This window comes from Parasteatoda tepidariorum, chromosome 7 (genome assembly GCF_043381705.1).
Source record: "Parasteatoda tepidariorum isolate YZ-2023 chromosome 7, CAS_Ptep_4.0, whole genome shotgun sequence".
In the NCBI taxonomy this organism is placed as follows: Eukaryota; Metazoa; Arthropoda; class Arachnida; order Araneae; family Theridiidae; genus Parasteatoda; species Parasteatoda tepidariorum.
In genome coordinates, this window is record NC_092210.1 from 16,727,540 (window position 1) to 16,753,027 (window position 25,488).

The window sequence follows — 25,488 nt, forward strand, 5'->3', positions numbered from 1 at the left end:
AATATTTAAATTCCTAGTTGTTGTTGTTGTTAATTTACGTCGCACTAGAGCTGTAGAATGGGCTATTGGCGACGGTCTGGGAAACATCCCGGAGGATGATCCGAAGACATGCCATCACAATTTTGATCCTCTGCGGAGGTGATGGCACCCCCGCTTCGGTAGCCCGACGACCTGCGAGCGAAGTCGAGCACTTTACGGTAGCACAGTATAACGAGGACCCATACCGCACACCCTCGGTCCCTACGCAGACTGATCCAAGCCTGTGATGCTTGACTTCGGTGATCTGCTGGGAACCGTGTCTTAACGATCAGTCCACTGCGGGACTTAAATTCCTAGTAAATTTAATTCTAAGTCTAGTAAAAAACAAACAAATTGATTGTAAAAAATGAAGCAAACTAAATTAATCCGTAGGTCCCAGGGTCACAGAAAAATTATGAAAATGAAGAAATGAATTTATTGCCAAGCAATATGTCCGAACCTATACCATTTAGTTATAACTGCTATGGTGGTATTTTACATATTGTTAAGAGTTTCGAAATATTCTCTTAAAAACGTTTCTAAGATAGTCATAATGAACATTGAAGCTTCTTCTCAGTCTTGAAGCTTTAACTGGACTTACTGAAATCCCCATTTTATTTTACTTTTTATAACTGTCGTTGAACAGGCGACCCAATTTTTGGGTTTACGACTATCGATTTTCAACTCCGTAGCCTTGTAATTTTGAACCCAATCCAGAAAACAAGGGCTCAAGTATTAGGATAAAATTGTGTTCGTAAAGACTTTTTAATGGAGCTAACCCGCATTTGCGTTACATGGAGAGGTGAGGGAGGAAAAAAACCCATGGTCAGCTCGATGGCAAGCAGTTTCTAACCTATAATCCGTTTACCAATGAGGACATTTTATGTCAGTACTGTGGTCAACGCGAGCCGGAAGCAGTATTGGCCAACCAACTCTTCTATTCGAACCTGAGTCACCGTCTTTGGAGGCGAGCACTCTGTCCCCTAAGCCACAGCGAGTTGGACGTATATTTTATAAAGAGTTTAGAAATTTAAAATATATTCTTCTGTATGAAAAAAGTAATGATCAAAATGGCTAACTCACAAGTAAAAAATCAGAAATGCATTTTATTCTGGTTTGCCTCTCTCAACTACGGTGGTTTTTCTTGTTCTTTTTTATTCATGTTTATTTTTATTCTCTCTCAGCAACTGTATTTTTTCTAGTTTTGTCTCTCATCTTTATTTTCCATTCTTCGTTGGAAACTTAACGTTTAATGGTTCAAGTCGCTTTTGTTTCTTCTCATTCACGTCTGGCAAGTCTTGAAAATCGGCGTCTATTTTTGAGCGCTTGAAACGAATCTGCTGTCATTTTCCCTCTGAATACTTTTGAGGCGTATTTTAATTAAGTAATTTCTTACCGCTTCAGTTTCTTAGGATTATGTATTTAGCTGTTTCCCTAGTTTTAATTCCAAATGAAATAAATTGATTGATTTTTTTTTAAAATTAATTTTATCATTTTGACCCTATTTCACTTATACTTTTAGATGTAAATGAATGTGAAGTATTTCCTGGAATCTGCCAAGGTGGTGGATTATGCGTCAATGTTGAAGGATCCTATCGTTGTAACTGTCCCCCAGGGCTGACTCTAGACTCCACTGGAAGCAAATGCTTTGGTACGTATAGTCTGCGTCATTGATAGTCTATGTCAGTCGAACTTTCAACTGTTCGTTAAATTTTTGAAAAAGTCGTACTTTCACAATTATTTAAATTTAAAGATTCGATGCGTATGTTACGCAACCATTTGGAAAGAGATAAAATTCAACTTTCGACTTTCCGCTTAAAGCATGGTGAAACTAGTTATTTACACGCATTTTCTTTAATGTTAAAATTAGGTGCCAAATTTCGTTCAACTTATATTTCATAGAATAATTTAACAATAAGATGAATAAATTTTAATTCAAAACATCCAATCTTATACTTCACTTAATTCAAAAAATAATACTTTTAAAGGAGAAAAGAACTTTTTTAAGAAAACGATTCTTATAAATTCCGTCTTAAGAAAACGATTATTTTAAAATTAGTTATTTTTTAAGAAAACGATTCAAATTCTTTTTTGCTTTTGAAACAAACGACTCTTATAAAATTCGTTTTCGTTTTAAGAAAACAATTTTTTTATAAAGTGCAAGTTTTTAATAATTGTTTTCCTAATTCGCAAGTTAATTTTTGTTGATGAAAAAAAAGAAAATAATGATGCATTTCTGAAGAAACCAAAGTATCCTAAAACAGAAAATTATAAGTTGCACAAATTTTAAAGCTCATCATAACCTTTTTTATTTAAAAAAAATACATCTGAATAAGATTTCTAACATTTGGAGAGAAAAGAAGACGCCTTAAAGAAAAATCAGTAAAATTATTAGTAATAGTATTTGAAACGCATTTATCGACCAAAATCAGAAACGCTGACGAACTTTTTTTTTTTCAGATCTGCGAGAGGAAGTTTGTTACATGCAGTACGAAAAAGGAAGATGTCTCAAACCTTTTGACGGTTCCCACCAGAAGATGCTGTGCTGTTGCTCTCTTGGAAGAGCCTGGGGTCATACTTGTGAACCATGTCCCAGACCAGGAACAGGTATTTAGTATTATTAATTAAACCGATTTAGCATTATTAATTAAACCGATATTAATTAAATAGCACCAACTTTTATAAAATCAGCCAAAAGTGTTCCATTTCTCAAAAAAGAAGATAATCGTTTTGAGCAATTCTTTTTTGCAGACTACGATAAGACCGTTCATAACGTTTTGGTCTCAGCGGGTGGAGAAATGTCCAGTTGTGGCGCTTTTGCCTTAAATCAGCCATCTCCAATATTTTAATTCTTATAGACCACCATGTGAAAAATATTTTATATCCTCATTTCTCTGAAGGAGATAAAGAAAACTCCTACTGGTTACAGTGAGTTCTTAAGGTTGTTTTTTGAAGGCTTCGTCGTCATATAAATTATGCTTTTTTGCAAATAATTTGCCATTTTTATAACTGTTGTGAATTTGAAACAGTTGCTCATGATGTTTATTCTAAAAATAGCGCAAAACGTCAATATGAAAAATGCCTCAGTTTTGAGAAAATGAAAAGCGTTTTGGTTTAATTTTTTAATAGTTAGAAACCAACTTCAATATTGCATTATCTGGGCTCTTAAAAATTTGCAAAAAGTGGGAATAAGGCATTGATTTTTATAATTTTCATCTAGGTGGAAAAATGTCCCCAAATTGGCGATTTTTAAAAAAATGGAATAACTTTACAATTATTTAAGTTTCTTGTCCCTTCTAAAGTTCAGATAATTCTTCAGGGCATGAAGAATTATCTTATTTTACTTCCATTGCAAGGCGCATAAACTGTGGCTTTTTTTTTCTTAGCTACAAAGCTTCAAAAAACCATGTTAAATGTCTCCTTCCAAAAGAAAATTGACGCGTTCAAGACAATTTTTAAAAATTGTACTCATTAAAAAGTTATTGAAGGTGTCAGGTTTTCAAATGCACTCTCTATTTTCTATGAAAACTTTGTTTTAACATGACTAAGTCAAAATATGGTAATGATCAATTAAAATTTACTTAATAATTACAATACAACTAATAATATTTAACCAGTGTCTCATATCAGTGGAAAGATGGTTAATTTGACTAACGCTACCAAAGCAAGAATCATCCTTCATTAACAACTCTGTCATGGACCACTGTTTGGCAACCGCTGCACTAGGTTATGGGACCAAACCAGGTCTGTTCGTAAAGTTGTTTCGGTCAAATTATTAACCAACTCAAATATCCTATGTTGAAATTTCGTAATAAAAATTGCAAATATAATGTGAGTAAAATTAAATTGTACAAAGTTTACAACCAAATATATCTAGCCAATTGTGTAAGGTTTCATGCTTTCTTGGTTAGAAAAGTACCTCAGATTCTTACAATTAATCCAACATACAGTCAGTCACACAGGACACACATTTCTGATTTTCTCACAGCAAAAGCAGAGCAACTTTATTAACCAGAATTGCATCCAGTAATCTTTTTTGTTGTTCTTCCAGCATTGTAACCAAGCAGTGAGATGCATTGGAGGCAGTAGGTGAGGGAACACGCAAAATTTATCGTCGTATGCCTGTCGTTTACGGCGAATAACTGCAGTCAAAACTCTGTAGTTCTACCGGATGGAATCATTATTTTGCATTATTACGTCATCGTCCCCAGGCTGCCAATCAGGAGAAAGATTAGTTTCAGAGATTTGGCTAGGGGATATTTCAACATCCTTAATACAATCCGGATCCTTCTTCTTGCTACTTTTTTGACTACTTGAAGAACAACAATCACGGATATCGGTTTCATTTAGACGAAAGTTCAAGTATGGTCCAAATTTCGAATTCGTTGGCGACCTATTTTTACAAGATTGGAATTTCATCACTCCATCCTCCAATAAAATTAATAAATCGACGTTTTTGGCTTTTATTTTTGAATGAAAAAAAATTCCATTACCACTTGACTGTCCTCCATACTTATATAAAAGCTTGTGGCAAAAAGAATGCGTTACATTTAACCATTCATAAGTTATGTAAATTTAAATTCATCGATATAATTACACTGAGTAGCATATTTATTTTTGTTTTCTGTTGCGTGAGATTTTTTAACGGATCTTCTATATTTTCACGTCGCTGATTTCAAATCTGCAATTGGTTTCTCTCACCAAGCTACATTTTTTGAAATGACATTTATAGTTTTATCTTTTGTCGAAATGTACAAGTTTAGAAACGTTATATACAACATGGATTCGCATAAATGTTGCGACAAACTTCTAGAGAAGTTAGGGCGCATCATCACGACTAAAACTGCGTAGGAACTCATGCCGCGAGGCTATGGCTATTATGAACTTCCCTATTATGAACTGTTTCTTTGTGTGCTTCGAAACAGCCGCGTCTGACGATATTACCGGACATGGGTTCTTGTTGAAGTTTTAATCCTGATAATGTGCTTTATCTCAACATTTACGCGAACTACTGTTATATGTAACATTGCTAAATTTTCACGTTTAGATAAATAAAAAAATAACCTAAAAATAGCATAAAGAAATCAGCATGTATCCGTAAACTAATTTCAGGTCTGAAATTAGTCTTCAAGTACACATACAAGTATCGAGTATTATCAAGTATTTGTATAAATGTAACAAAATATTTGTTCATCTTTGTTATCGGTAAGAATGATTATCAGTAATTAGCAACATTACTTTTAAGATAAGAAAAACATGTTGGAAATGAAAAAAATACCTAATACCAATATCTGTTCCAGAGTTAAGACTCAGAATTCGCATATTTTACCAGCTGATGATTCTCTGTTTTTTGTTGATTGTGTCGTTTTAAGATGCATATTCATAAAAGACACAAAACAGACACATTGGATGAGTAAAATGTAACACAGGTACAGATATAGTACCAGTGATTTTTATTCACCATAATGTAACCAAATAATAGATCTTGTAACTTAAATTAACTAAAACCGCTAAAACTCCCCTTCTCTCATAAGTTTGAAAAATGAGCAGCTGTAGCAGCTAAAACCGGCTTTCTACGATCAAATTTCAACTTTTGAATTCTCAAAAACTTATTAGACTCTTAGGAAATGACACAATCCTATAACAGATCCAAAATATTTGTTATAGAAAAATAATCGGCATGTCAGGAATTGATTTAAAGGAAACAACTTAAAGAATGTGTCAAAATAACTCTATCTTTACCCCTTTGACGCAAAATTTTTATTAAATCTTTTTTTCATTATTTTATATTTTCATTATTATTTTTTTTCATTATTTTACGTTAATTCAGGTCAAAATAAGTGAAAATCGTAGATCCAATTGATATTCGTAGAGATAATGATTAAACGTTATTAAAAACTACTTGTTGAGATGTTTGTCTAAAATCTTATTTTTCTGTAACTTTTATCTATGTATACAATTCTATATAGCTCATAATAATTCTAATGAAATTTATATAATTCATGTAAATTAATTTCTATGTCAATTTAGCTATTGTCTGGCGATCACGAGATGAACCCCGGCTTCGCTGAGAGCTTAACTCGTGATTGTTTGACAGTAGGTACTTTGAAACTTCATTACAAATAACTTTGTTTCAGTAATTTAACTTTTTACTTAGAGGCTTTCAACGAGCTGTGTGTTAAAGGTTTTGGATATGCTTTTGATAACAGAGGGCGGCACGAGCCTGGTTTAATTACTGGTAACTACTTATATTTTTTCATATTTTTAATGCTAACACAATAGGAACCCAATAAATATAAGATTGTATATGGAAAATAATAGTAATCTGATTCTGTGTTGATAGTTATTAAGGGGTAATTCTCTTTGATGAATTGTTAGAGAAAATTAAAATTTTATGGGCTCTTTAAAGATCACTTTTAATATGTACTTTGTTTTCTTATTAAAAATAAATACAAAAAGTTATGAGAAATCTCAAATTAATATTTAAGTGGAGAAAAATATAAAAATGTTATCGAAATTTGTCAAAACACAGTACAAGAGAGCGCATGTGGTAAACAACACAAGTTGGGGGAAGAATTAGAGAGGAATTGAAAAATGACCATTAAAAAACCTTCTCATTTCAACTTCCAATTAAACGTATTTTGTTGTTTATTACATTCATTTTTTTCTTTTATTTGCCAGGATTCGGTGGCATTTTTGTTTTTTCCTCGGCTAAATATTAGTTTGAGACCACAAATGTGTATTCTTTTTGCTCTCTTTTTTTATAAGGATTCTCTAAATACATAAGGGTGGTCTTTGCAGATCACCCTCTCTATCTCTATAAATCAGCAGTGGGTATGTTTTATATCACTTAATAAATTTTATTTTTTTTACTAGATATCAATGAGTGTGGACAGTTTCCTTTTATCTGCCAAAATGGAAGATGCAGAAATACGGCTGGCAGCTTTAGTTGCCAATGCAATCCCGGATTTGCACTCGATTCTGATGGTTTAAACTGCACTGGTAAGATATTTTTGAAGTGAAGCTTTCTTTGCATATTATTTCACTTTTCTTAATCAGATTCACTTTTCAATCCATATACTTTTTTGCCTAATTTAAGACTGTCGAGTTGTTTTTTCACAAACTACTTTATTTTAGTTGACACTTGACAATTTTCTGCAAATGCGAAATTGCTTCACATTGTTAACGTATTAGAGAGCTAATTAGGATTGGCAAGAACCTTTATACCATGTACAGGGTTGTACTTGAACTAGGCGTCATACTTAACATCCCTGATGACCTGTACAGTGCGCAAGAAAATAAAATGGACCACCCTGAATAACTTTTGAACTAATGATCGGATCTTCGAGTTCTGCAACTCAATCTTAATAGTATACTTAATAGTAGTCAATCTTAGTAGTAGTTTTTACTTTATTAAAAAATGTAATTTTATATGGCAAAATACAAAATTTGTGTGAATCCGTCGAGTAGTTCCCGAAAAATCGAATTTTAAAAAACCCGTATTAAAATTCGATTTCTCAGAAAAAGTTCGTTTTTATGTCTAATTTCGTGACTTAAACCAATTAATTAGCTTACTTAAGGTCTCCCCCTCGAGCAATTAAGATTGAGTTATTCAGATTCAGCAATTAAGATTGACTGTTTAATTTAAATTACTTGAAAATCCGATCATTGGATCAAAAGTCATTCAGGGTGGTCCGTTTTTTCCTCTTTTTTTTCACATCCTGTAATGTAAATGATTTATTATATTGCCAAGAGATTTTTTTTATCAGACTAGTGAGTCCTACGAAACTTCCGGTATTGTAAAGAATAGGTTTGAAGAATATAAACTAAGCTCAGTGGCGCGACAGCCCATAGAGGGCCAAGGCCTACCGTGCCCTTCTCAGTTTTCTTTACCTTGGGCTCTGCGGTACAGGAGCAGATGTTCCGGTTAGGTAGTCAGCCGAACGTTGAACCCCCAGTGTTTAGTTCCCAAGCATGCTTGGTACTCATTTATCGACCCACTGAAGGGATGAAAGGCTGAGCCAACCTTGTCCGGCCTGAGGATCAAACCGATAACCTGCGACACGAGAGCTCGCAGCGTTATCCCTCAGCCAGCGGGCGTACGAAGAACATAACGAAGTTTAAAATTTGTTGCGTTGACTTCCGCAATCCTCAGATCTGATTCCTATTGAGCATCTGTGGAATGAAGTTGAAAAAGCCACCAATTGTTTTGATCTATAATCATTCAGTCGCTCTCTACTGTAACTTGCCACTCTAATGATCAATTAACAGATCGTTAGGTCTATGCATAAGAACTTTATTCTTTTATTTATGTTGACCCTTTGTTAATTTCATTTTTTCTCGTTTTTAGTTTATTTTTGCAAAATATTTTTTGCATGTTCTTCCTAATATTTAATAAGGTTTTTGTAACGTGCATGTTTTATATTTAGACATAAACGAATGCACAATTGCTCATGGTATCTGTGCAAATGGGACTTGCCGGAACACACCAGGATCTTTTAGATGCGACTGTGATGAAGGATTCGAAGACATGATGATGATGCAAATGTGCATGGGTAAGCTGTATATAAAAGTTTTTATAAAGCTTTGCTTAAATCCTTAATCCTTTCCTTAAATCCTTTAAAAAAAGAGCACCGTCGACAGTCTGTTGTCGGTCACAGGAGTCAGAAAAGTTAAAACTACATAATTTCGAGACCTATGACATGATGGTGGCAATGGTGACGCCTTTACTTTATATACTAGCTGGAAAACTAACTTGAAGTTGAATGAACTCCACATTGATACTGGGGATAGAACCCTTGTCCTTCACATTGACTACTTTAACCGTGTCATCGCATTTTACAATACCTTTATCATGTATTATTTTTCACTGAATTGCTTAAGTTTATTTCCCATATATTATTTCGTCTATAATTCCTTATCCATGCATTCCTCACTTTTAATTCCTTCTCCCTACATTATTTTCTTTTAAATTCCTTTTTCAAACTTTCCTTCTCTTTCATTTAATTCACATACATTACTTAGGCCAGGATAGCCTGGTTGGTAGGGCACTGGGCCCATGTCCAAAAGGTCGTGGGTTCGATCCCTGCCGGCCGAAGACACCCCATTTAGTAAATGATGACTGATGCACGTTAAATCTGTCGAGTCTCAAAGTCCTCCATGTTCCCATAAGAAATCAAAACTTTTGGGGGTACTGAATTGGAGATTGATCGTTTTCTGATTCAGGTCAAAGCTACGATCTTTGGATGAATAAATGAGTGTATGAATGAGTCCTCCCTATCAACGGGTGTGACGTATGGATGTAGCAGAAGTCGAATTCTTGGCCATAGATGGCGCCACTGAAAAATAAGAACAATCGCACCCCTCTGGCTAAATGGCATACGTCAGCAACAATATACATTATTTCACTTCGAATTCTTTTTAAATACTGTTATACGTTTTTAAATACCATTTAAATACATTTTTATGTTTTTTTCCCTTTATTTCCTTTGAAAAAAGTTCTTTCCCACTGAATCTTTTCTTTACATTTTTTCTTTGTCTTGTGTGATCATAGTTGTTTTAATTTTTAGACATCAATGAATGTACTCGAATCAGAGGCTTGTGTCGTGGTGGAACATGTATTAACACACCAGGATCATTTCGATGCGAGTGCCCCGAAGGTCATGAACTGACACCCAATGGAAGAGCTTGTAAAGGTAAAACACTCATTTAAGACATTTTTAAAAAAAACACGTGTCAATTTCATTTCGAGTAGAATCTACTCGAAATGAGAAATATATAACTGGTTTTTGATTATATCAACAAAAGAGGAGGGGAATGTTTCTCAATTGCATACTTTATAACGGCACTTTAAAATGAGCACGTGGTGCAACTCTGATTGAAATTATTAGAATATTTGAAAAATTCGACATTAAAAAGCTTCTTACTTCGTATTTTCCTTTATAAAATTACAAATTTATCGTGTAAAACTACATATTTCACAGTATATTTAACATGCAAAAAAAGTTCATAATTTCAAAAGTCCTTAAATAGTAAATAAATCATGAAAAAAGTTGTTTAAAAAATATTTAAAAAAACAATCAAAGAACTTAAAGTTTGTGAATACGAAATATATCTAGTAAATACCATTTATCTAATTTACCAGTACATTGTTGAAAAACGCTTTCATATTTCGGTAATTCCATAGATTTAGGCTTAACAGCTAAAATCCTCGGGTCCTGGACAGATGTTTGCGAACGAGACTCCAGGCCTCAGCTATAATCGCTTGCTTGCATCTCTGGTCGCGAAAGGATTAACAGCCGCACCCATAGAGTTCTACTTTCTGTAATGTCAAAAAATCACGTCAAAGCTAAAGTTATCATAAAAATCATTCGTCAATAATTCTTTTCTTGTTGTAGATGTGGATGAATGCAGCCGGACCAGTGGCATATGCTCTCACGGAGTGTGTGAAAACATGATGGGCTCGTATCAGTGTACCTGTAACGACGGATATAAACAAACATCCCAACATACTAGCTGTGAAGGTAAGTAAAACGAATAAATTACTGAATTATATTTTACTCATTGCTCTTCTGGTATTTTTGTAGAATTTGAATCGTGATCGCAGTTCATTCATAACAAGTAAGACGTATGGTGTTATTTCTAGCAGATTTGTGGTTCCGATTATCTCGCATCAGTTAGTTCCCCCGTAAAAATAATCTTACAGTTCTAGCAAAGAAGATATCCGTGATTGTGACTAACCAGTGTCGATATTTTTGTTCTCATTGGTATGATGATTTGTGAAAAAATCATTTTAATCAAAATTCTAATCAAATATTTTCATTCAGAAATTCTTTCAAAAATGGCAAAATGCATTTGCGGTAGCATTTTGTTTGGCCTACAATAGAATTGTTTTACATTAACTGAACTGTAATTAAACTTAGCTCTATTTTGGGAAAACTAAGACTGGGAGTAAATTTTCTAAAAGGATATTTGTTTATTCATCGTTTTCTAATTAAAATTTTCAGAGCAACAATTCTAACAAAGATTCTATAAAGGTATATATTTCTCCTTAAATTGGAAAGGATTTTCGAGAATCCTTTTCGAAACTTTACTATATTATTTTTCCAGTTTTTTTTTCAGAACGCTGGTAAGCCTGGCCGTAATATTTTAAATGATTTTCATTACGGTTCCAAATTTCGAAAGTGTTCCTGTTACAGGGGACAATACTGAAGATAAAAAAAAAATTTAAAAGACTTCCCTCTGATGTGCCAGCTTGAATAAAATGTTTACCAACACAAGCATTTATCGAAAACCATCATACTTCTTGATGGTACCATCAGGACTGACCAATTCAGTAATTGGCACTATTTTATCTTGGACTACATGGTTTGGTGTTTTTTTTTGTCCTCTTTATTCGATAGTTCAACAAAAAACATATACCAACATATTTAATTAATTTCCAACTTAGCATTCCATCAGGTAGCAACTTATTTCTTGAGGGTACCAACAAGTCACAAGACAATCAAGTCACCGTCGATAAATGTGTAAGCATATTAACAGGCACAAGGAATATTTCATCAAGTCCTCATCTTTGACGACATTTTAATGCATTTTTAATAGCATTTAATGGAAGTATAGTTGTAATATAATAATAATAAATATATCCATATTTCCCACATCTTACGTTGTTGCCGTATACATCGTCTCATTTTAGCGATCCTATCACAAATGATATTCTTATAATGTTAATATTACCCATTTAAATGTTTTAGAAACTAGCAAATTTTCGCATCTATCATTCAGAAATTTTACCAATATTCAAAAGAAAAGGTTAGCAGCCGACCGGCCTGTGTAGGGGCAGGGAACTGTCCTTGCGTCAGAAAGGTCCTGGATTCAAATCCCGGGCAAGGGATGGATGTTTCTTCCTCTCTCTGCGTGTTCTATGCCCTTTCTCCTTTGTGTGTGAATGTGACCCGCCCTATAAACGGGTTGTGGTTGTGTGAATTGCGTGACAGAAGTTGAATTCCTGGCCATAGATGGCGCCACTGAAAAACAGGAACAATCGCACCCCCACTGCCTAAACAGGCATATAACAAAAAAAACAAAAAAAAAGTTAGCAATTTTTGAGAAAAAAGACAGTAACTCATGATACTAATAATGATAAAGAAATTTAGGTTTTATTGCAATTTGAGGAAAACGCCTAAGACCATTCTCATTGGAGGCGATCTTTTTCGTATTTGAAAGCGAATCAGATTGGTGGAAAATATTTGCCCACGAAAAACTTACCAAACTTACATCGTTTGCATGCTATTTTTTCACTCACCAGTTGATGGAAAACTTGTGATGTTGTCGATTAAAGAAACGATTGGGTGAGCAGAAAAAGTGCAGAATGATATCGATGAAGACGGTAAAAAGAAACCACAGCTAGTACCAACATTTACGGAAGGCCACGAAGTCTTTGTATTGATAAGGAACATTCTGTATTCACGTGAACTTACAGAAATGCAATTTGCTAAATGTTGCAAATTTATCATTTGCGATGCGAAAAAAAAGTGTGTTCCAACCTAAATTTCCAAATATTTTAAATAAATATGTTTATCATTTTATTACAACGTAAATATTTTATATTTGGACCATAATTTTTTTAATTAATTTTGGTTTTCATTGGAAATTTATTTTAATTTTCGAATCTATTATTTCTTCCTTACTCAAAGCTTTCTTCGATAATTATTTTATAGGTTATATTTACCCGCGTTCATCGTCTCCCCGTATCTATCGTTCTTCCTGTGAGAAACGTTCAAAAGATGTTCTACTGTTATAAATAAATGTAACTAGTGTCATGTTTAATTACAGTTGCGACTGATACAACCTGAGATGTATCAAACAGCTGTGAACAGTTTTTAATTTGTTTTTATGTGAAATTTTTCAGATATTGATGAGTGCACTGACAAAAAAGGGGGTTGTCAATCAAGATGTGATAACAGCGCTGGTAGTTACAAGTGTGGCTGCGATGATGGATATAAATTAATGCCTGATGGAACTAGTTGCGAAGGTATTGTAATCGAGATATTTTTAATCTTCAACTTTAATTCCTGACTTTGAATTAAATGAGAGTTTTTTCGTAAAAGGTCAAAAACAGTCAGAAATTTCAAAATCAGTTTTTGATTTTGATTTTCTTACTTAATTTACCATTAAAGCGGAAATCATGCACTATTTTTAGATTATTTTTAACAAATTTATGAGGATTTTTAACCCCAATGCTCTGGACCAGCGGTTCCTGATTTTTTTCGGTTATCGAATCTTAAATGATCACTCTTTTTTCGGTGGAATCCCGACTTATGTATATGAAGACAATTGTTTAACGTTCAAATCAATAAAATACTACTTTATTTTGAAAATACTAAGATGAATAGAGCCTTGGTGGGTAAGGGGATAGAGCCTTCCAATGAGGTGAAGCTGGTTCGAATCCCAATGATGACTTGTCGAAACGAATTCCGCACCCTGCTCGCACCGACTACAGTGCTGATAGAAAATCCTTAGTGGTAGGCGGATCATGGGTTAAAAACTCCACTGCCGTCAGTCAGGCTAATAGAGGGGGGCGTGTTTTTCCTCTCCATGTAACACAGATGGGGTTAGTTCCATCAAAAAGTCCTCCACGAAAGCAAATTTCTCCCAATGCTTAAACCTGAAGTTCCCTTGTCTTCTGGATTGGGTTCAAAATTACGAGGCTATGGAGTTGAGCATGAGTAGTCGTAATCCCAAAAATTGGGACGACTGTTCAACGATGGTTATAAAATAAAATAATAAGAGGAATAAAAAAAATTTATAGTTTTATCATTAATAATCTTAAATTAAAATTTCGGTTCCGACATTTGAATTACCAATCCTTGGAACTGTATGTAGTTGAGTTATTAATTTTAATTTAGTTCAGCATAAGTGGAAAATGTACGATATAAGACAGTATGGTTTTCTTTGAAATGAAAATTAAAAAGAGCTGCTATAAATGTTGAAAATAGTTATTGCAGAAATATTTTTTTTCCGAATTTAGTAATTTTGATTATTAATTGAAAAGTTCGAAGTGAAATACTAAGGCAATTTTTTATAAATGCATGCCCTTTACATAACTTATTCAGCATCAAAAATATGTACTGCTTAAAATTAAGTCTCTTAACTCTTGGAGCACCGATGATTGATTCCTCCACGGAACCCTAAGATTCCGCAGAACACAATTTGGGAACCACAGTTCTAGACATCTATCCTTGAATAAAGACTAAACTATAACTATTATATAAGACTAAACTATTAGGTCATGGATATTTTTCTTAATATCTATATAATTTCATATGCTACGACGAAATACTGTTACAATATTTTTTAGAAAGATTATAAAAATATTTATCATGATTACAGACATCCTTTAGACGGAGAGCCCGTATATTAGATCTCAAAGACCCCTTAACCGGTTTAAGATGGTCCTGCCTAACTACGGCACCGGCTACGCCACAGCCCCCCACAGGCCAGGTAGTTCAGCCCTTTTTTTAACGACTCCCGGCCCACTGTCTAACGGATGTCCGGGGAGCTTCAACGCCACAAGACGTGTACTGGCTGCACTGGTTCCGCTATACGTTTGTCTAGAAATCCGGGCAGGTGGTTTTTCGCCCCAACTTGGGTTGGCCCCACCTCTCTGGTAAGCCTGCTCGCTGCTTTTTAACAACTGGCAGCTCAGCCCGCCCTACTGTCGTCGGGACAGACGTCAACGTGCCGATGTTCACCACCTAGCGCTACTGGCTACTTTGGCCTGCGCCATCATTTCCTTTGACAAACAGTCAAGGAGGAAGTTTTTCGTTTTCGTTTGCACAGGCCCATCCTTTTCGGCGGACGTTGGCCTTAGCAAAAGCTTAGCTGACATCCGTCTAATGCTGAGGTTGGAGACAGTGATCTAGAGATTCCGTTCCTCGACTGAGACTAGATCGAGAACGGGCCCTAGTACCTCCCGTTCTCTGCGCCTCGACTCACACTCTGAGTCGAGGCACGCGGAGAGGCCGCAGCGTCTGCTCTTTTCAAAGCACAACAGTCTTTGCAACCGTTCACTCTTGTACTCGGATTACCTTTTCGAAGAGCGTAAGCACGACGATGACATGACTGGTTACGCTCCCCCATGATTACGGACATTTTTTATGTATAAATCATCTAAGTAAAAATTCTTTAGCAATGGAGTTCATTCTTATAGCGTTAAAAGCAAAGCCATACACTGCAAAAGACAGGATGGCTCGCCCGCAAGTGATGCGACTCAGATTCAAATCCCAGCAACAGCTAGTCAATTTGTGTACTTCTCTTTTTCTCGTAGGAACCACAATGCAGACAAAAAATATCGTCAGAAATTAACCAGAGTCCCCTTTCTATCAGGCTAACCATGGGAGGTTTTCCTCTCTATGTAAGGCAAATATATTTAAGGGAAACTAAAAGCGGGCTCACACTGAGCTCCTACCTCAACGTTTCAGTGTATTGCATCTTTTGCGCAATCCCTCTCAGCTAAATTTTTGCAAAGCTACTTTTTGCTCTAGCACAGAAGACACAATACGCCAAGAAGTTGACGTTAGCCCTCACAGTAAACCAATCCTTAATTTCCCTTAAAAATCTTTCATGAAGGCGTGTTTGTCCCAATGCATCTTCTGGGATGGCTTCAAAAGTACAAAGCTACGGAGTTGAATATTGATGCAATCTTAAATTCTATATTGATCGGCTCTACAGTAACGGTAATAAAATAAAATAAAAATTCATGATATAAGTGGTTGAAATCAAATAATTACTAGTTAGAGAGTCGTGAATAATTATAAGAACAGAAGTGTTATCACTACAGTTTTGCAACTTAGTCACTGCTATATAAAGTTACATAACAAAGTAAAGTTAATCCAGTGAAAGAAGTAAAGTTAATACAATGAAAATAATAGTTTTTTGGGGAATAAAACAGTCATATTCAATCCTCAATCGTAAATTTGAAGAATAAAGTCGATTTGGGAGTATGAACCATTTATTTATCCAATACATTTTGTTTCACTGTGTGTTTCTCTATATATCTTGTGTATAATTCGTGATGTGTAATAATTTTGTTCTATCAAATGAATTAAATTGTATTAGGAAAGTAATAGTACTATAATATCTACCGCAAAATTTTGTCTATCTTGAATTCATAAAGATAATGAATGTACAATTCATCCTACATATACAACACCATCTCAATGCCGATCTCTATATATTGGCAACTATTTTTTTGCCAATATATAGAGATGGTACCACATAAGAAAATATGCATATAATAGTGTAATAGTCAGTTATAGGTTAATAGATTATTATATATTAGATTATTATTATTATATACTAGATTAATATATATATATATATATATAATATACAGGGTAACAAAAAAGTATAGGGATCAGTTTTGTGGTTATCTGCCACTAAAGTTTTAAAACCCTTTTACATATATAGCATACTGATCTAAAGCTCTGCTATTAGACTTTCAATTGCAATACTATTTCATAAAATCACAAAAATGCCTTTGAAGAAATTTGATAAAAAGCTAACTGGTCAAGTACAAGCATTTTTAGAACTTCGATGGAACCACAGGATTATACAAACCCATTTTAAAAAGAAAGGTATTGCGATTTCACTCAGTCATATCAGTCGCATCAAGAGTTCAAAACTCGGATCGATGCAAAATAATGCAAAACCAAAAAGAAGTAGACGGCCAAGCAAATTGAAGAAATCAGATTTCCGGAAGCTTGATAAGATGACATCAAAACCGGATCCACCAACACAGGCAATCATAACTAAAGCTCTTAACGTGAGTCAGCAAGTTGTAAGCTATCAACTAAAACAAAAGTTGAAGAAAAAATGCTATAAAAAACCTAAATGTCATCATTTAAGTGAGAGATCGGTGCAGATTAGGAGGCAACATTCATGACCCCTCTACAAGCTTCTCCTTAAGGACAGATGGCAAAAGTTCATTACAGCTGATGAAGCTTGGATCTATCTATCTGATACCAACGCTAAATCTAAAGTTCAATATCTTAGCCGTGGGAAGAACAGGCGAGACTTGACACCATCAACCACGGTGCCTCATCCCAAAGGCGTAATGGTTTGAATGGGCATATCCGCCCGTGATGTGACCAAACCTCGGTTTGTGAAACCTGGGGCCAAAATAAATTCTGAGTATTACATACAAAAGATATTAAAGCCCCTTCTTAAGGATGATAAAGAAATTCCTAACAGATCAGCAAGTGCAATTCCTGAGACCAGAACAATGGATTCCAAACAGTCCTGATGCTACCCCATGCGACAATTTCCTATGGGGACATCTGAAAAACAAACTGAATAAGCGAAGAATTTCTACATTGAGAGGCCTTCAAAGAGCTACTAGAGAAGAGGTGAAGAAAATCCCCTAGGAAATCATTTTGTGGGCTTTAAAATCATGGCCGAAGCTTTGTAGACAAATCTATTATGCCGTAGCTTGACATATTGAGAAGTATCGCTGAATTTAGGTGATAAATTTTGGAAATAAAAACACTCAAAAATGATCCCTATATTTTTTTGTTACCCTGTATATATCCAGTCAAAGCTGCATTTTTGAAATTACTGTAAAAAATAAACGGATGGATATTTCAAAATTTTATTGTTACTATCTTAATCTACATTAAAAAGCATTTAAGAAACAACATTCACTGTTTAAATATAACGCCAGTAAGATGGTGCCGACNATTAACTATTGTTATTATAATGATTCAAATTTTGAGTATTCTTAATGTTTAACAGAAAGTAATCCAGGAGAATTTGAAATAGCATCTCTATTATTATTTAGTTTATCAATCTTACAGTTCTATCTAGTTTACCTTATTATCTAGTTTATCTTATCTCTTATCATGCAAAATTTATTATTACCTTTGAAATTAATTTTATGGATCACCTTTTTCCCCAAGCATTCGTTCATACAATAGTTTTTTTTCTTTTTTTTTGAAAACCGAATTTGTGTTTTATTTTATTGATAATATTTATAAAACATATTTATATATATATTATATATTATTTCATATTTATAATACAATATTAATTTCAAAATAGGTACATCAAAAATAGGTACTCAAACCAGATCAAACCGTTAATTTTGCAATACAATTACTACAAAACTGGTTTGGAACCCTCTACATGAATTAGCTCTATCAACGTAACAAGCTCTATTTGACAATGAGTTAACGAATGTTTTATTTCAAAAAATTAAAATAAATCAGTTCAACATTTAACTATAAAATCATTTTCATAAATCGAAACAACTTGTTAGTTCTTGTTGTCTAGAAGATTTGTCTTTCAAAAGACGACTTAAAAGGAAGGGGTTTACTTACAGAAGAATACTACGATTATAAGGTGCCCAGGTGATTCTCCGTAATATCTTTTTTTACAGATGTAAGAGCGTTTAACATAAAAGTAAAATTGCAATGCTTTGGTAGAATTTTACTTCACAGAAAGAACTAAGGAAAGTCAATATTAAATTGCCGAAATGTTGATGGTTGTAGGCATATTGCTGGCCGCTAATTGTTTTTCCAGCAATCTCAATATACTCTCATAACGCATCAAAAAGAAATAAGCGATTGCTTTTCGTTCTTGGCTAGCCAGCAGCTGCATAATTCAGGAATGATGACCAGCTGATGGCTGTTACTACTAAGTCCAGCTGTTATTTTTGTGGAGATAAGAATGATGGCAAATGTATGGCAATCGAACACTTTATTTGCTGGCAATTTTGTTTTTGTTCGATGGACCAGAATCCTGATATTGTAGTCATCATTGTTTTAATACAATGAATTAATTATAAAAGTGAATACATGATATAAGGCGAGTACATGAATCATTTTTAACTTCAAAAGAATTTAATAATTACTCTACTTACTCTCTGATCATAAAGCAGTGTTTTTACATTTTTTCAGTTGCTTTAAGTAAGTTCTTCTTTTAAATAAATATTTGAATATTAGCTTTCTCGAATCTTTGAGAACTGGAACAATAACCACAATTACTTGTTTATGTATTCATATTGGTACTCTGTTGATACTATACTCTTGATATATACGCTAGAGTACTATGTTGATACTACACACTAAAATTGGTACTATACGCTTAATAATTGATAGTCAGAGGTTACTGAAATAAATTTCTTTATTTCAATGTTCGTGAATCAAAGATAAAATCTTCGTAAGTGTCGCCATTTTGTCAGTTTAATATTGCTTAAATAATTTTTTGAAATGATTGTATGTCTGCCATAAGAAAGCAGTGAACGAAAAAAAAGTAAGGAACATTTTTCACTTTCATAGCATGAAAGAAATACACACAAATTTTTTTGCGTCAAGCTTAGTTCATAAAGCAATTTAACTCTGAAATAATATCATAGACAGAACTTTGCGGTAGGCAAACTGAATTCTTTTTTTTTCTTCTACATTCTATTTACAATATCTTTTTTTTTCTTCTTCTTTCTTTGGAATGTTGACAGTATGCCTTTCTTTTGTAATCAGATATTGATGAGTGTAAAGATATTCCCAATATTTGCAGTGGTGGAAAGTGTACTAACCATGCCGGATCTCACACTTGCCACTGTACAGGAGGTCTAAGGCCATCTGGAGATGGAAAATCTTGCATCGGTGAGTCTATCTCTCATGTGATCGATCTTTAATCTAGTTTTTTTTACTTATTTTAGAAACATCGAAATTTATACACTGCATATTTATTATTATTATATTGTAGCAAATACTCTCTGAAAAAAATTGTGTTCTTTAGGTTTTGACGGATTCATAAAATGAAAAAAAAACTAGGAATTAGCTTTTATAAATTTATCAAAAGAAAAAGAGACTTAGAATTAGTTTTGGCCCATTTATCAAATAAAGATAAAACTATGAATTAGTTGTGATGAATTTATCAAATGAAAAAGAGACATGGAATTAGTTTTGACACATTTATCAAATGAAAAAAATAACACTAGGAATTAATTTTGCAGCATTTATCAAATGAAAAAAAAATGGGAATTAGTTTTGATGAGTTTACCGAAGGAAAAAGAGACTAGAAATTAGTTTTAATGCATTTATCAAAGTAAAAAAAATAGGAAATAATTTTGATGCATTTATCAAATAAAAGAGAGATATGCAATCAGTTTTGACACATTTATCAAATTAAAAAAAAACTTGGAATTAATTTTAATACCTTTATCAGAGTAAAAAAAACTAGGAATTAATTTTGATGCATTTTTTAAATGAAAAAGAGACTAGCAATCAGTTTTGACGCATATATCAAATTTAAAAAAAAAAACTAGGAATTAATTCTAATGCATTCATGAAATGAAAAAAAAACTAGGAATTAGTTTTGATGTATTTATCAAATAAAAAAGAGACTAGCAATCAATTTTGAAGCATTTATCAAATTAGAAAAAACTAGGAATTAGTTTTAATGCATTAATGAAATGAAAAAAAAAAAGCTAGGAATTAGTTTTGATGCATTTATCAAATGAAAAAGAGACTAGCAATCAGTTTTGATGCAGTTATCAAATTTTTAAAAAAAACTAGAAATTGATTTTAAAGCATGCGTTATGAATGAAAAAGATGAAATAATTTATGAAATAATGCAAAAAAACTAGGAATTAGTTTAGATGCATTTATCATATGAAAATAAAATTAAGAATTAGTTCTGATGCATTTATCAAATGAAAAGGAGACGAGAAAATCAGTTTCGAATTCATCAAATAAAAAAAGCTAGGAATTAGTTTTGACATAGTTATCAGATTGCAGAATTAGTTTCGATGCATTTATCAATTGAAACGAAATAGGAATTAGTTTTGACGCATTTATCAAATGATTAAAAAAAACTAGGAATTAGTTTTGATGAGTTTATCAAATGAAAAAAAATAGGAATTTGTTTTGAGGAAACATCAAGAAAACCAACTAACCAGAAGAATCTCTGAGATTTTCGGAAACATTTCTGTCCAGTCAAAATTGATTTCTGAAATTTTTTTACTGTGTAGTTTTTTTCAAAAATATTTTAATTTTTTTTCAAATCGATGTAGTATTTGAATTGATTAGATTAGAAGCTATTGATTAGAGTTACACAAATAAAACCTAAAAAAAAAATTTCAAAATCTTGCAACAAAACCGTTTTTTATTGATATCAACAAGAAGTTTCTTGTTTGGTCATTCATTTACATGAATTTGGGGACCCTCACAGCTAGAAAAAATAAGAAGGAAATCAACGAAATATCTGGCGCCGGCGTGAAAATATGGTTGACTACCGGACGTCTGGGACTCTTTGGAATTGAAAGAGTTAAATATACTTTTAAAACGGTATTGATTTTATTTATAATTATTCTAAATATGGAGATGATCACATCATAAAAGTTACACTAGGCTCAATAGCATTGTATAAACAAACAAACAAATCAAAAGGAAACTTGTTAATATTTATGTTAAAATTTGCTCAATTTTTTCCCTTCCTTTTTTATTCTATGTGTCTGTGCAGTAAATTTAAAACCAAATTTATTAAATTCTCACAGTCTGTGGACGTTTGAATTTTTCTGCAGCAAGATTGCTTTGTTTCCAAAACTTAATTTGCTTTTTAATAATTGACATCTGAGAAAAACGACCACTTTATATTCAATTACTGCATTAATCTCCAAAAATAGTGTTTTATTGCTTTATAGTAGATATTTCAACATTTTAAGTTTTAATTTTCCGGCGTATATTTTTTTTTAATTTTCATTAAGATTCAATTTTTTTTTAAAAAAAATGGCCTGTAATTGCCAATATTAACGCTAAAAATATTTGTTACAAATCAAAAATGTCAAGAATTAACTATTCATTTGTAAAGCTTAGGGTAATACACTAAAAAACAAAAACCCACCATGTCGAATTATGCAGAAAAGCTTATTTGGTAGAAAAAAAAAGCTCCATTTTTAAGTAGGGTAATAAGCTTTCTCTGTGAATCGTGCTATTGTCTTAATTCTGGGAATTTGTAAAAAGTGATCAGGAATAAAAGTTTTAAAACTTGTAGTGTCCGAACTCAATTACAAAATTATATTTTATCCATAATAAGACTTTCCAAGTTATACATTAAATCCGTGAACTCGTAAAACTCAATTTAGAAAAAATACAAAGGAATAATTTTATCTAAAAATGTCTTCTTTAGAAAAACAAAAAGGTTCTTCCTACGGCATTGCTCTTAAAAAGTTTTATAATTTTTCTTTTCATTGGTTGTCAATAATATCTCCATGTTTGAAACATTTCATGCCAAAAATTATAATTTATTGCTGACTAGAACAAAAACCTTATTTTGCAACAAAAAAAAATTTTTAATACCATAAATAGATGTATTTTTCTTTTAGATATCGATGAATGCGCTTTAAATCCAAATGTCTGTCTCAATGGACGATGTGAAAATAATTTGGGATCTTACATTTGTCATTGCGATCCTGGTTACTCTATTAAAGATCGCGAACAAGGTTGCACAGGTAAAAACAACATAAACTTCTCAATTTGCCAGTTAATTTTAACTAATTTATATCGAATTATTCTATTTATTTACAATAACTAACTCAAACTTTAATTTCCATTGAAACGCAGACGATAATGAATGCGAGAGCGGCCTGAGTGAATGCCACGAACACGCCGAATGCATCAACACTCTCGGATCTTATGAATGCACGTGCACGGATGGATTCAGGGGAGATGGATATGTTTGCCGAGGTAGGTAGGTTTCATGAATTATGTAACTTTTCAAAATCAGAGAAGAATATGACTCTACTTTATTTCAAATATAACAATTTGTAAGCGAGTTTCAGTTTTTTCTTGGGTAAACTTATTTTTCTGAGACCAGAACTTTAAATAATGGCAGAAAATGCTGTTTTTATTAGATATATCAGAGTAAACTCCTAAATACAATAAAATATTTTTCAAGAAAAAAAATCTATTAATATAAAACTCAATTTTTTTTAAATATTGATAATTATTATATTAAAAAATAATTCTTAATTTTAAGCATTTTTTTTTTTTGTGTGTGTAGGAAGTTTTGTATAAGTTTTAACAAAAGTGACGTATTTTAAAATACTAATTGGGAAAATGTTTTTTTTTCATGATTTTAAAACTTTGAAATTTAATAAGAAACATTTTTAGTTTTAAACTTCAATTATAAATATGGATAATTGTTTTGATAGCGCAAATAGAGGGAAACATTTTAGAATTTTAAACCATTTTTAAAACTTTATAACATACCTTTTTATCGTTTTAAAACTATTAAAAAAATTCTAATTTTTTAAAAATGCAAGTGATTTTAAAAGAAAGTTAACATACTTAATTATGATTAACATTTTTTTCTAAGGTGTCGTATTAAAAATTAGAATTCTAAAATAATGTTTAATCTAGCAGAATCTTGCCGCAAAATGATCCAATATCTTACTGTTCCACTAATTTTAACGTTCCCGAAGTTTTTAACTTTCTTCCATTGCTTTATAAGTACGAAACACGAATCTACGAGAAAAAGAAACTCCTCTCAGTTTTTACATGGCGCCCTTCTTTCTCCGCCAAAATCGCTGAGAGAGAAGGAACAGCGTGCTTGCTCTATTTGTATTCCAGCTCTATGGTTTTAACTTAACAATGTTTTTCAAAGCTCTGTCGCCAAGTAAAATTTAAAAAAACACCGTTTAAGTGCCTTACACTTGAAGAAAAACGATGATTTTAAACTGTTTATGCCATCTTGCTGAGAAGAATTATCTGGGCTTTAGAACGAACAGCTAACTAAAATATTTTTAAAATTATTAAACTTCCTTTTTATAAATTAAAAAAAATCGCCAATTTGGCGACATTTTTTCCAACTAGATGAAAATTATCAAAATCAATGCCTTATTCCCATTTTTTGCAAATCGTCATAAGCCCAGATAACTCAACATTGGAGCAAGTTTCTAAATATTAAAAAATCAGACCACAAACGCTCTACATTTTCTCAAAACCTTGGCTTTTCTCCATTTGCACCATTTTCAGAATAAGCATAGACAGCACTGGCTTTAGATAGGCTAAACTTGACCTAACAGTCATAAGTAACTGTTTCAAACTCACAGCGGTTATGCAAATAGCATATTATTCACAAAAAAGCATCATTTCATATGAGCCTTCGAAAAACAGCTTTAAGAGATTGTTCCAATAATTGTTAAATTGTTCGATTTCAGATGTGAATGAGTGCTTGAGAGACAATGGAGGTTGTGATCCGGATGCTGCCTGTGTTAATGCAATGGGATCTTTTGAATGTGCCTGCGACTCAGGATTCACCGGAGATGGGCACACTTGTCGTGGTATGTATTATATAGGGGTCTGACTTTTAATACATATTTTTTAAACCCCTTAAGAAATAATTTTAAAAAGTAAACATATTTGGAATTGTAAATGAATGTTTGAAGGAGAAAGAAGCAAAAATGTTATCGAAATTAGTTGAATCAAAAGCGAGATTAGAGACATCAATACCTACGCTGTTGAAAGAGGTGAAAGCTGATTATTAGAAACACCCTAAAATTTTCTTCTTTAATCAAAAGTATTTTGATGTATTTTAATCTACCCTTCTTAATAGTGATTCGTAAAATTTTCATATCGATTTTGCTTTTTTTTTCTAGCTTTATATGCAGCTCTTAGTTTTTTCTACATTTTTCGTTGATTTTTGACAGGGATACTAAAAACTATTTATTCAAGGCGGTGAATATGAAACACCTTAGATATTAAGATTTGAATCCCAATAAAATCCACCATAATATCCAAATAATTCACTCGATTTGAATCCTAATGAAATTTCAACTTATTTATTATTTTTTTAAAGTGCTTATTTTTCAGTTATGCATTTTCCATTATTTTCCTATCGTTTTCTCTCTCAACATTTTGCAAGTTTTAAATTTCGAAATAATTTTAAATTGCGAGCAATTTTAATTTCATCCTCAAAATGATTTTATTCGGTATTTTGAAATTACTTTGCAAAGACAAAATGTATGAAAATCAGAACTTACGAGGTTAAGTGAACACGGGAAATTTTTCTTTTGATGTCCTAATTTATTGCAAGGCCGGTTCAGAGACAACTGTGTAAATGGTAGCTTCAGTTCCATTGTTCGAACATGGACGTTTCCTTTAAGTATCAACATAAAGTCATTTCCTTGCAATACTACCAGACAATATTCTTCTGCTATCTACAGACACGTAGTGACTATATTGTGTATGTATATATATATATATATATATAGTTATTTCAGTCTATATTTTCACAAATGATTATTTAAAGGATAATAATACAAAAGCGTTATCAAATTGAAAATCAAGGCTGCTCACTGCAAAAAGCCAAATTATTAAAAATAAAAAATAAAAGAAAGTCTGTTGCCAGTCCGAATTCAAAATGAAAATTTGTATTACCCAAATTAATTAAAAAGGGACAATAATATTA

The 25,488-nt window shown here is 32.6% G+C and overlaps 1 protein-coding gene across 1 annotated transcript in view; it reads left to right on the forward strand.

The window, feature by feature from the left end:
- LOC107449725 (fibrillin-1) overlaps positions 1-25,488 on the forward strand; it is a gene marked incomplete in the record, with an annotated part of 285,801 nt that overhangs the window by 206,622 nt on the left and 53,691 nt on the right. The window contains 12 exon segments of the mRNA XM_043039583.2: positions 1,541-1,669; positions 2,479-2,625; positions 6,176-6,256; positions 6,895-7,020; positions 8,448-8,573; positions 9,588-9,713; positions 10,416-10,541; positions 12,929-13,051; positions 19,554-19,679; positions 22,403-22,528; positions 22,641-22,763; positions 24,239-24,361. Of these exon segments, the coding sequence (XP_042895517.1) occupies positions 1,541-1,669; positions 2,479-2,625; positions 6,176-6,256; positions 6,895-7,020; positions 8,448-8,573; positions 9,588-9,713; positions 10,416-10,541; positions 12,929-13,051; positions 19,554-19,679; positions 22,403-22,528; positions 22,641-22,763; positions 24,239-24,361 (1,482 nt within the window).